The sequence below is a fragment of the Bicyclus anynana genome, chromosome 10, assembly GCF_947172395.1.
Source record: "Bicyclus anynana chromosome 10, ilBicAnyn1.1, whole genome shotgun sequence".
NCBI lineage: Eukaryota > Metazoa > Arthropoda > Insecta > Lepidoptera > Nymphalidae > Bicyclus > Bicyclus anynana.
Genome location: NC_069092.1, coordinates 3,750,348 through 3,764,515, shown reverse-complemented (window position 1 = coordinate 3,764,515; position 14,168 = coordinate 3,750,348). Strand labels below are relative to the sequence as shown.

Below are 14,168 nucleotides of genomic sequence, written 5' to 3'. Positions count from 1 at the left end.
AATATAAATGTATAATATATTTATGTTGCATTATGGTTTGGCTAAATTCAATATGTATTTTGTAGAATAACGAATAAATAAAAAATAAATAACTTTTATGACATTCTTCTTTCTTTAGTCATTAATAATAATTTAAATAAAAAAATCAATTGGATTGCAATTATTTCAATCTTTACCGTTACCGGTAAAACAAAAGGCAGATATCACTTTTCAAAAGACTAAAATATGAAAATAATAAAAATTTATGCAATGTACAAAAATGAAGCTGTTGATTTTTTAAAACGCATAAACCATTTATATACTTTCTGTTTTACAACTTGACAGTCATACAAACGGTTTCTCTTTAGTTATTACATCATTATCAGCTTTTTATTTTAATTTTCAGCTTTTTTTGTAATTTTTTGAACACAACCAATTTTCTCGTCTCGATAGCAATTTTATTCACTTTTCTCTCATGTCACGTTTGTGGTAGGAGTCAAATACGCGTATACAGTAGAGCAAGTAGGGAATCGAACTTAGAAACTTTGAGATATTAATCGAACTCTATATCTGTGAGTTATTCAATCCTAATAAAGTTCAATGACTGAGTCGGTACTTAATGCTTACGTATGCTAGAAAAGTTTGAAAGTTCAAGGTTTTGTAAAAACATAACTAAATGTGCTTTGTTATTGTAATAAAATAATAAAAATTTAAAAAAAGGAAATAACAAATCGCCATAAAAATAAAACCGTTTCGTTTCCTATGAGTAATAAATTGTAGGCACCGAGGTACCCGTGGAACAGAGCTGACCATTAAATCTGACATTTGAAGCTTTTCTTGAACGTTATATTACGAGAAATAAAATAAAACAAGACCACTTGAATAAAGGAAGGGATAAAGACCCGGCATGACTCACAGCGTTGTGCAATGACTTTGCATAGCCCGGTCGCTGGTCGCTAGAACTTGCCTCTACTTAGGTCATTTATTATCATATCTCAGGTAAATAAAAATCCAGACACAAAAAGTTAAGTATATCTATCATCAATCTTAGTATTCCATTGCAAGCTACATCTATTCTATAGAGAACATGGATTTGACTCTTGGCCTACCGCCGACGCAGATCAAATTTTAACTTTTAAGCCTAATATAGAATTTGAATTTGGTTAGCAAGGTTCAAGGTAATTAAACTCTAAAATGAACATATAACAAAATATAGACGATACTGCCAATAGAGATAGGTATGTAAACAAACTAACTATAGCTGTTACTGAAAGTTTCTTGAAAGAAAGAAAATCCCAGTAATGTTTTTTAGATTGCCTAACTCATGGCTCCAACTCTAAATCACACACCTGAACTCGCTAGAGACAATACTTCTAAAGTTATGATTAACAATATGTACTCAAAAGCTTCTGAAATGCAACCCCTTGCAACGAATCCAAATAGATCTTTAACTTAACTTCCTTTCTAAGATCAAAATTAAAAGCAACGCTAAGTACGCTAAAACTGTCCAGAGAGATATGAACTTTCTTTTGTAGTGGAAAACTTCAATAAAATCCGTTAAGTACTTATTGAGTTAAGCGATCTCAAACAGACAGGCACTCGATCCTTACTCAAACGCCGTGCTTGACCTTTTCAAGTTCCATCACTCGAACATTTTTGCAAACCTCACTAATTATGGCTAATATTACCAATATTCTTTTAATTAAATCGTACTTGTTTGTTTGTTTTGTCATCAATAGCGTCCCTGATTTAATTTTCATTGCACCAATTTGAATGGAATTAGTCAATTCTGGATTCAATCTATATTCGTAATAGTTTTTTGAACGTATGTTAGGAAATATATATATTTTCAAAAAATTTACAGGGGCAATTCAGAACGACGAATGAACGAAATTTCTTAAAAAGTTATGTTTGTTCGCAAAATAACATTTTATATAAATATACATACACTCGCGTTACAATAGGTCTATTAATAGAGAAATAGAAAAACGCAGTTCACGGACAAAACTGTCACAAAATAATAACATGAAACCTAAACACAGACAAACCATCAATGACTAATGTACCATAAAAAATACCAATTGCTCCAACACTGTAACCTCGTTTTTTATATACGAGTCTTGATACTCAATTGACTTGACATAGTTGTTTAAATAAAAATGAACATATCGAAGGTAATAAGCAAGACATTTCATTGTGCTGCTAGAGAATGTTAGAAAAATATATATAAACGACAACTAACAACGTACGACACTAAACGTGATATTATTATAGACCACAACCTACTTACAAACTAATATCATAAAGTTCCATTAAAGACAAATAAAGTGACAAAAGCTTTACTAAAAATTATAAAAGAATCTAAAAACTTATTCTCTAAACAGAGCTACAAATAAAATATCTGTATAAAGATTGAGAGTTCATTTGAATTGCAAATCAATAGGTAACTAAACTAAGGTTGCTATGGTTGGCGAAACGAGATTTGTAATAGCGCTCGGCAGTGCACTCTAAACCAGTAGCAGAGTCGATGCACTCAGACTCCCGGCAATAAGCTCGGCTGGTTTTGATTATTTTTCTCTATTTATATTGCAGGCGACATACGCTGGTATTCATTGCTATAGCTTCGCTTGACTTTAGGTTAATCAAACATTGTTGTGTTTACACAACTACGACGAAAACATCGTAATTCTTGGCTCGTATTGTGAACTTAAACCGTGGAGTTTTAAGGAAATGTTGATCGTTGTTTTTGTTGTAATTTTATCCCTATGACCAGTTAATTTTTCGATTCTGTTGTCATCATTAACATCATGACACTTCTAAATATATCAAGCTCCTGAGCACACTCAAGGTATATAATATTGATTGGAAGGATGTAAAGGGATATATGAATGTTAGTAAGAGATCTAGACGTGTGCAGTACATACGAAACGCTCCACTCGTGTTCGCGCATACTCTTCTGGAAAGCGGCGGACTTGGGCGTCCACGCGTTGACGCCGAGGTAGAGTGCTGGCAGCTCGGCCACCTTGACTTCGAGCCGCTCCGCCAGCCGCTGCTCCACCACACACTTGGGCCCGCTGGTGAGCGGCCGCGGCGGCTCCCGCGCGCCGTGACCGTTCAGTTTCTCCCCGCTGCAAGACGTCACGCTCTTCGGCCCGTCCGTCGTGCTGACTAATTTGCTCTTAACGGTCTCGGTTTTACCGTAACTTTTATATTGCACCGATTCTGTTCCGTTCGCGACTCGCGAATACTTCAAAGAATCGTACGTCTCGCCGTTCTGGCTGCCGTATTCGACGTTGTTCAGGTTGACGTCTCTGTCGAAACGTTTGGACGCCACGTCGTAAGCGTTCCGCTTCTTGTGGCACTTGTAGCCGAAGTCGAGGCTCTGTTTGAGGAAATTATTTTCGAAACTAGTTTTACATTTAGGAACATTGTTAAGGTAATCGCTATAACCTAATTCGTTATTGTGTAAGCCTTTATCACAGTTCTTTTTCAGCGTCTCCTGGATGTCTACACCGTTGCCGTTAAACCTCCCGTACGTGAAGCTGGCGGGCTGGCTGCTGTCGATTTTGCTATCGCTCTTCAGGGTGCATTCTGCGTCTTTGCTTTCAAACTCGTGTTTGACGAGAGCGACGCGCGACAGCTCCTCGCGCGGTTTGCCGGCGAAGTCTGCGGTGGTGATGTTGGCGCGGCTCTGCTCGCTGGGCGCGGTCCACGTGTCGTGCTTCTTCCTGTCGCCACTCTTGGAGGACCACGCCTTGGCGAGCGCGGCCTTGAGCGCCTCCCGCCTCTCGTGCACGCTGACCCGCGGGTACTCGTGGATGGGGACGATGGCGGGCGCGTACAGCGCCGAGCGCGGGGTGGCGCGCGTGATGCGGAAACTTCTGAACTCCCTGTTGAACTCCGAATTCAGAGAATAAGCCGGTATTCTCGAAGTCACCATTTTGAGATCAAAATTTCCAGTCGAACGTTAAACGTAACAAATTATTTAGTTCACAACAAAACTTGTTTAAGCAACGAGCTCACTGAACACATGTCGGCTCTACCTGCAACGTGACACCGACGATGGAAATGTGTTGAACGGGCACAGACACGAACCGTAACCGTCGCCGCGAGATGCGTGCCGCTCTTCTAGTTTAGTGGGTCTCGCGGGCCCAGAGTCGGAGCCAGGCTGCGGCGGTGTGGGCCGCGGCGTGCGACCTTCGCGGTGGGCGGCGGCGGCGCGGCGGGACAATGCACTGGTCAACGAACCGCCCCAGTGCACCGCGCACCCGCTCGGGGCTTGCATAATGCGCGCGTTTATGCAGTTATGCCATTAAGCGTTAACAGCGTACACACAACCGAACGCGACTGACACACGAACCTCAACATTACGCGCCGCCCGGTGATAAATTCATCAAATTGTTGATAACGATAAGACGTCGCTCCCGCGTAAACTCGTTATGTGGAGCATGTATGCCGTATAAGTGCAACAAGTGTCGCCTTGGTGCGCCCCCGATATGGCGAGCGGCTGCCATATGGCCCGACCTCACATCCTCGGCCGCTCAGCTGCCCGACACACAACGCCACTATCGAAACGCAAACACTTTTCTGGGCCAACGAAACACTTGTTGCATTTATTACCTCTGTTTACGAATGACTTCAATTATTATTATCAAAATATACTGTAACACTTATCACGGTACATATTGTTTTCCTTAAACAAATTTAACTTTAATTGTAATGTTATTAATCGCTGTTATATTAATTTATATACGCTATATAAATAATATATTATATATTATAATCAAGACGCGTTATTTATAGGAGTAAATAAATAATGCATGAACGTATTGTGTCTATAACATTGAGATAACACAGCAAAACAATCTCCTCATTGAAAGACGTGGTTCCGTTCAGCACATTTCCATCGCAACCCTAAAGCCAAGCACTGTGACACTGCAGCCCGTGGCCTGCACTACAACGAGCGGCGCCGGAAGCGAGTGGAGACGAAGGCATACCTTCTCGTCCGCGCGCGAGAACTGCGTGCGGCGTGCGTGCACCGCTGCTACTCAACCGAGTACTGACTGAAGGGAGGCAACGCACGCTCGGCGGCCTGCGAGGACCCCACCGCCGGCCGCCTCTCTCCTGCCGCCGCCACTTATGACTCTAACGCGGAGCAATACAGCCGGAATCGCAGGAGCACTGACCTTCGCTACCGCTGCACCGCGCGCCTGCTTGCATCTCGTGCTATATCTAGTCGCGCAACCATTGCAACTAACACTACTTCCAAAACACGCCTAACAACCTACTCGCACGTATACGGTATACGCGAGGTTGCATATGTATGTACGAGTTACAACTAAAGGTCAATTGTATATCATATAATTTATGCGTACGCTTTGTAGTAAGTAAGTCAAAAAATTGTGTATTAATTTAGCTTCGAGAAGTATAATTAAATAACAAATCCAAATTGATGGTTCATTTACAACGCTACGGTAGGTACAATACAATTGAAATGCAACTTTCCATGAATGTGGCTATATTTTTATTAGATTTCGAGTTGAGATGCAGCACATTCGCCAATTTAAATAAATAATAATGCAAAAAACCACCTACATTGAAATTACTTTCAATTTTCTGAAACGAAAATACCAACCTAGGAATAATAGGTTAACTGTTTACGTAGACTTTGAAATTAGATATTGTTCATCTACCTAATGCAATAAATATTAATGCACCGAATAACTAAATTACATCATCAAAATTTGAGTTACTTTCTTTTTTCCAGAAACGAAAATACCTAGTAAGTAGCAGCAAAAATGCAATTAACAAAAAGTTTTCTAACATAAGTATCGCTGTAATTTTTCCACCGTCTGCATTTGCTGTATACAGCTGGTAGCGCTCAGCTTCGTTACTCTCGCGAATGCGAAAAAAAAACCCGCTGAATTTGTTAATTAAACCGTCAAGCTACAACGATGAAAGTAATTAATGTTTTTCAGCCTATTCGTGTCGTACACACTTTTGTCACTTGCGAAATTAAAATAATAAAAACCTCACCCAATATTTCTTTGTATTTTATAATGTAACTGCTTTATGTTTTACCTGTAACAAAAAAAAAATTTGATTAAGATTATTTCTATACATGATAGTAAAAGTAACTTACTCGTATATATTTATGCTGCAAAGTATTGATATCGGAGAAAAGGGTTGACGATGGCAGTCTTTTTATTACTATTTGATGCGTTTAACTTTGTCTGCGGGAATTTAGGTAACATAGTATCGGAAACTCTTTACAAGATCTGTTGCCAAAATTTATAAAATCAGCTGGCCTATTCACTAATTTGATCTTCATTAACAACTTATTAAAATAAACATCAAATCAATTGACGACAAAATGCCTCTACATACTGTAGATGACATTTTGATGATAGATGATATCCACCAGTAAGCACCAGACATTTGTTCCATAGAATCTCAATTTCGTATACATAATATGTCAAAGATATTGCATAAGCCTACGGACAGATTTTTATAAAATTTCGACATGATTGAGTATCAAACATCCAAACTTTTGCATTTTACATGTCATATCTTAAATGATTGTTATACATTTAATAAAATAATGTCATACAAAAAAAAAGTAAAAATATTGTTCATGTATTCAATAAATAAGTCCCAAGTAAGAATTGAGAAGGAATAAAGCACGACAATACGTATATACGCATGGAAAATCTACGTTTCATCAATATGAATGTATTGTTACAGTTTTCCCAAATAAAAAAAGTCGCTTTCGAGCTAACTGCCACTGTACACGTACAATGTACATCAAACATTCATTGTAGTCAATTTCAGCGATAAGGTGGAAAAAAAAACTGTTCGTAACAGATTCTTTCTTTAACTAAACATAGTAGTAATATATGAGAGAATGCAATGATAGATGTAAGTTAAATAAGTTTTCTAAAAGAAATATACGAAATGCTATTTTGCGATTGATTCAATAAAACTCTTTTTTTATTAGCCAAACCATTTAAAATGTCCAATAGTCCTTGTCCTTTCTGATTTAATGAAATCCCTTCTAATTAATATTGTACTAGGAGTGGATAACTACGACAATAGTCCTACAGGCGAGAACCGAATTCAACGGTTCTCGGGCAAGTCCAATCCCGTGACCGTTGGAACAGTGGCGTGCATAAGGACTTTACTAGGGTATGCACGATACATACAAAATGGAAAATTCTTTCCTCAATCTAGGTTCGTAATGAGTGCTCAGGTTAGGCAGTGCAATTTTATACCTATGAAGTGCGCGCTACTGCGTAGAAGTATATCATTCGGACACTGAACTTAATTACAAAGTAAAAGTAAATTGTAAAATAAAATAAAGTTTAGGCAAGTAAATAACGGAGGCGTATTTAGCTAACACTAAGCTTTTACACCTATTAGAATAGTCATTACTAATTAGGATTAAGTGATTGTAATTTGAAAGCGATTGAACTACAATTAAAAGAAACCTAATCATTGTTCTTACCACATGCGGCCGATAATAATAAATGAAGTTCATTAAAAAAAAGAAATCATTAAATCATTATGCGAAGCGAGGCACAGAAGGTCGATACTGTTTCGAAACATAACTGCATGTTAATATAATATTATGCATTTGGGCCACTGGAAAAAAATAACAACGCACTTGACTACAAACGTATTATCGCCTTGTTAAAGGTTTTATTATTAATAATTGGATCGACGTATACAAAATATTACATTTATTTGCTGAAAGAAAACTGATATTTAATCTGTATTTTCTATATTTCTGAAATACTGAAAGAAGTGTAAGATAAAAATAACTACTTCGAAAATTTTTTCATGTTCGTTTTGATCAGAACTTGATTACACATTGTCAAAGAGCTTAAAGAAAATACTGCTTTTAATATAAATTCAAATAATACTTTTTTTTTCATTGGTTGAAATTTTGGTTTGCAAAATTCAACTTTTCTTTTTTTACCCAGAAAAATTAAAGTGAAAAAAATTAACCAAAACAATGAATAGATGTTGGCAGAAGGTTATCTTATCTGGGAATACAGTACAAGATATAATTACACAGATAAATAATGCGTCACATGAAATCCAATAAGCCGATTTTTTTTTAAAAAAGAAGAGTCAACCGATTATGGAACAATGATTGACGAATCCATAAATATACTTTATTAATAACAAAGAAACTATTTTTAATGCGCAATATTCCGAAGAAAATATTTCCATCCTGGAAAGAACTAAAAACAAATGTAGTTTTTCGAATTTTAAAGTTACTTGGTCACATGTCCTAAAATGAAGATTTGGTTGCGCCTTTGGTTAAAGATGGTAGGAAAAATCTTCGAGGGATTTACGATAGAAGGACCTAGTGAAGGCGGCAACCCTCGAAGCCAAGTGTTCCAGCTACGCAAACAACGACAAAAGTGTAGGAGTATTCGCTTTACACATTACAGCCACCACTTTTGAAATAAATTTATTATAGAGAGCAACATTTTAAATAAAATTAAATATTTACCCAATTTATCTTACAGGTGTGAAAACTTTAAACTAAAATTTTCTGTGACCGAAATATCTGACAAGTGAGAACCCACACTAAGAAGAAAATCCATTAAAAATATATTTTCGAGAAACGTGACAAGGCTTTCTGTGTACTACGCTCCCAAAATAGAGTGAAAGTTTGAAAGTAAATTACACATAAAACAAATCAAATTAATAATAATCTACAGCTAATGCGACATAAATAACGTCGGCCTACGTTGTGTTACTGAGAAACATCAGCGTTTCAAATGAATACGGCCAACGTTAACAACTAACTGATCGAAATTAATAAGGATACATGACAATCAGGCCTTTCTCCGAATCAAAGATGCGTTACATCTGTGTTGTTGTATCGATTTTATATTATTTGACGTATACAAATGTTAGATAGTTGTAAGTACGTGTTATGTTTCATGTTCATACAGTGATTCCTATCGGTGTTATACTACTTATGCTATAAATGAGAAAGTTCGTATGTTTGTTCTATTAAGATCGGATATAGGGATTCTTTCCGAAAAAACTATAGAAGTACGCAGCTAGCGTATAACAAAATTATAATTGCTTGATATAATACCAACCATTGCCTATAAGATACCTATAGCCTCATTTGAAGCTCCTATTAGCCGACTAAGCGAAAGTATGTGCTAAGTAGAAAAAGAGGTTCAATTACCACACGTTATGTAATATGAACCTAAGTCCTCTCAGTCTTTATTTCACCCATTGAAATTATTTCACTCAGTGAAACGGGAAAAAATATCTCGTACATTTCTCGTACGTTTTTTACAAGTTATTTATTACCTGTTACTTTCAAAAACAAATGCCTAATTTGGAATTGCTCACGTCTGCGTTTCTACGAATATGGTATGCACAATAAAGTGACAAATTACAAGCAATTCTGAAAAACGTGCGATCGCTTTCCATGATTCATTACAAGTAGAAAGGACTTTTGTATACTATTTATTGTTTATCACTTACATTCTACTTGGAGCTTCAACAGGTGTATGGTTAAGGGCCTCCCCTTTCAAAGGTAACGGATTGGAAACCCTTTGAAATATTGTCATACCCATTCCATAAAGTCTTTACGATAAGTTACGAGGGGAAAGAATTCCACTAATAAGTATTATAAACGCGAAAGTTTGTATGGACGTTCGTTACTCTTTCGCGAAAAACAACTGAAATATTGGCTGATATTTGCAATGGAGATAAATTTTATCCCGGACACATTTCCCGCAAATGAAGTTAAGGGTGTCCTCTATTAAATAAAGAAAGAAAGATTTTTATTTTTAAGTAACGCCACATATAACATTCTATAATATACATACTAGTATTGTTAAAATCATCAAAATTTAGGTAGGAAAGGTTTTCTCAGCTAGGAAATGTATCGATGTTCTAAATACCTAATACCTGAGCGCATCCTGCTGATTTTCTTTTAAAACCTATCGAATATAATATAATGAAAATGGTCGTCGTAGCAGCGATTAATCGTAGTATTTTGGAATAAATATAATTGGAATAGATTTATGTAAGACAAATCATCATAAATCTATTCCAATTATAAATCATTATTTGTTATTATTTTATTTGTAACTTGCTGACGTCCCGCGGTTTCACCCGCGTGGTTCCCGTTCCTGTAGGAATACAGGGAATATATAGCCTATGGCCTTCCTCGGTAAATGGCCTATCTAACACTGAAAGAATCTTTCAAATCGGACTAGTAGTTCCAGAAAAATGTAAAAATTGTTTCAGTGTATAGCTCATAGACATGGATGTACGGACTCACAGGGCTTTACGAGGGCTTAATCAATGTAAATAATACGAACAATTAGTAACTCAAACTAATAAATGGTCGCTTAAACGATTTAACATTCGAAAATCCAAACACATAAATGTTGGTATAGTTAAAATATGTTAAAGACACGAAAGAGCTATCTATGGGGAAAAAAAATATTTACTTAACCTAAAGCTCTAAGTGCGAGTTCTATTTATACATTCAAAGCATAGTTACATAGAGGCGGCCTGTTCAATATTTATAAACGTGTGAGAAACGACATGGCTATACAAGAACGTTATTATTGCTAATTCAGTAGTTGAGTGTGTCACTGTCAATAATTACTATGCGCGCCGATCGACTAGGCGCCCCTTGGGGTCCATTTGTCGCATATTTATTTTAATATTTATAGAAATCGTGGGATAAATTAATCAGAAATACAATTTCCGGGCCTTCACCCACGATCGGCAAGATTTGAGTGACATTTTATTAATTAAAAAAAAACTAGCTCGGAAAAGTTCAAATATTCCGTAAACTTTTTTGTTTTGTATCGTATACAGTCAAAAACAATCTTAATCTATTTGCAGATTCCCTGAGGTTCTTATTTTGGGTCTTTTATCTGGGATTTATCTGTGTGGCGTTTAAAGTAAACTTTTATAAGTTAAGTTAAAAATTAAATTCGTAATGCAGTCGAAGTTCGTAATTAAGTAGGAAATTGTGTAATATTAATCGTACTTTGTTAATCAAGACAATGATACAATAATTTTGACATAGAGACTAATACTTTTTATATTGCGTATTGATCACAATTCGGTAGGATATATAGGAGGATAGTAAAATATAAATTAAATTTAAATCAAGTAGCAATGTAATTATTACAAAAACTTTGCGTTAACAACAACTTATTAAATTTGTAAGTAGGAGATTTACTCCTCAAATACACATTTTACAATAAGGTTAACGAACTCAAATAAATGTTGTACAACATTGCGAAAGAAGTTACCGAAAATTAGCTATGACCTCTCTGAATCAGATTTTCCTCGACGACCGTTAGGCTCGCTTTCCGTTAGGTTTTTCTTACGCCCGAAACGGCCAGCGGACGAACGGACGAATTAATTATGCACACCAAAACAGTTTTTACAATGAAGAAAAACATTGTATTATTGGCGCAACACAAATCGGTCCGCTCGACCGAGTCAGAGTCAGTCGGTGGTATTCAATCGGTGGCGGCACGTAAATGGTGGCAAAAAAATAATGGCACCGGAGGCGGTGAGTAGCCGACGAGCGGCGAGGTCCAATGACCCAAATGGTCCAGTACTGGGCCGCCTAGCTAGACTAACGAAAGAAAAATCGGTCGCCGCCTCATCGCTCTAGCGCGCGCCATTGCTTCACCTCATTGTCTCTCGATGTTAGAAATTACGAGGTGACAGCGTGAAAAGAATGAACACAACTAACTTTAATGTCCTCCCGGCTCGCTCTACAAAACGGCACCTAGATATTTTCACTGCAATGGTAGTGTCTCTCATTTATACTTGAATATTGTTCGACTATGTACTAACTAATATCAGCGTGGCGCAGTGGTGTGCGCGGTGTTTTTGGTCCTGGGTTCGATCCCCGGCTGGGCCGATTGAGGGTTTTTGAATTGGTCCAGGTCTGACTGATAGGAGGCTTTGGCCGTGGCTAGTTACCACCCTACCGACAAAGATGTGCCGCCAAGGGATTTAGCGTTCCGGTACGATGTCGTGTAGAAACCGAAAAGAGTGTGGATTCCATCCTACTCCTAACAAGTTAGCCCGCTTCCATCTTAAATTGCATTATCACTTACCATCAGGTGAGATTGTAGCCAAGGGCTAACTTGTAGAGAATAAAAAATAAGCCTGGTTATAATTAAATGTTACCAGACAAAGTCACGATTACATGTTTAGCTTTACATAAAATAGCGTTATTTTTTTAATTTTACTTAATTATTTAACTAAATAAAAAATGACAGTCGAAGGTTTCGCTAAGTATAGTCAAACACGAAATAAAGGCAAAAACAAACACGTGCCCATCTTCAAAAGATTCGTTATAACCCTTTCATCATACAAGTCACGCGTCACATGTCAGTATTAGATAAATTCGTAACTGAAAAAGGCAGCCACACAACAGCGATCCTGTTAGCATAGAAAAGTCGATTGTATTCAAAACAAAAAACGAATCGTGTACGCATAATAAGGAATCGTTAAAATGTTTTCAAACCGCCTCAGTGATTCAAGCAATGACCACAGTGAATTAATCCTACGCCGTAAAAGGTGCTCCCACAGAAACCTGATCCGACAGCCACGAGTCCAACACAATCTAAACAATTTATCAAAATAGCACCTATAAATGGACTTCCTGGGATACGTCTCGACGACGCCGTGTATTCTATGTCCAATCAGGAAGGGACTCAAACGCAAATAAACGATGACGGGTACCGCTAGGCTGGTCAGTACATTTTACTACGTAGACTTAGACATCGCAACTTGTACGGAAACTTCCCAATACATTTGTAAGCATCAATAAATTTATGGACAAGATACTAATCCGAGGGGTCCAAAATTCAATCCCCATGCGTTGAACTTTTGAGGTTTTTCGCTTTCGCTTCGCAATTCGCTAAATTGGAGGTGATCGAGGAATGATTGCCAGATTTCTATTCGGAAAAATCGTATCCTTCAAAGAGAAGAGTTGTTATTGAACATTGTCGAGCCAAAATTTGGAAATGTCTCAGTTTTAGAATAAAATCTGAGGGATTTTCGTGTTTTGTCTGATAAAGGTGGCGTTGCCACACATTATTCATTATAAAAATGAAGACTACTGGACTTCCAAATACTTAACCACTATTATGATTACCTGGTTACCTGTTAAATGGATGTATATTTGACTCAGTATTCATATTTGTCAAAATTGAATAAATCATAAACGTGTCAATTTAATATTCCTTTCACAGTTTTGTTTTTGACCGAAATGACCAGATATAGTACAAGATAGAAGGCTAGATGTCTAGCTATTTACTATTGCCTTAAAGGTATTTTGTGAATTGGTATGCGGAATGGTAGTTTCCATAGATCATTTCTTAACGGGTATCTCTGAGACCTGGTTTCTGAGATTTATCACTTACTTGAGTAACGCGCCTGAGTTTTGGGATTCCTATTGTTTAATGTTAAGAAATGTATAATTTGTTTATTATTCCACTTATCTTCATTTTAGTTAGTTGATATATCTATTTATCTTATGCTAGTCCATTGTCTTGAGTCGAAAAATTATTTGCAATAGAGCAAAGCTTAGCAAGCAATAAGCTTGCTTGCTAAGCTTTACACACACTCTATTTACATTATATATCTTTTATATATAGTTATTCAACTTTTTTTTTGTGCATAAAATCTAAATATCAAAGACTGGAGACAAAATAATGCATTAAATTAACTTTTTCATTACTGCTTGTCAATCGATTTTCCTAACAATAACAATTTTTAGAAATTGTTACTTCAGGCTTTCATAAATTTAGTAGATCCAGAGATTACAACATCACACACTTTACCTCTTAAAAATATTAGCATAGATGATGGTTTAAAATCAAAACAACTAACTAATAAATAGACACCAAAAGTACTATTTTCTGATATGTGTACAACACCGACTTCATCTCAAAAACCAATTTCAAAGTTGCGTTACCCATCAAATAATTTGTAGTTTATCTGGTAGTGGTATAATCTGGCTTATACATTAGTCGTGTACTAAATAAAGTACGTAAATACGATTTGATTTCAAGAATTTCTACCAATAAATCATACATTAAAACGGCACTCGCTATAAGATCATCCGGAAGTCAAACTAGGCATTAATTCATTGGGAATAT

General features: G+C 36.6%; 1 protein-coding gene across 1 annotated transcript in view; it reads right to left on the bottom strand.

The window, feature by feature from the left end:
• Positions 1–5,127, bottom strand: part of LOC112049794 (dual specificity protein kinase CLK2) — a 58,822-nt gene extending 53,695 nt beyond the window's left edge. The window contains exons 1-2 of the mRNA XM_052883910.1: positions 4,977–5,127; positions 2,904–4,022 (exon numbers count right to left, since the gene is read on the bottom strand). Coding sequence (XP_052739870.1) covers positions 2,904–3,919 — 1,016 coding nt within the window. The 5' untranslated portion in view covers positions 3,920–4,022; positions 4,977–5,127. The remainder of the gene's footprint in view (positions 1–2,903; positions 4,023–4,976) is intronic.
• Positions 5,128–14,168: the final 9,041 nt, after the last annotated feature.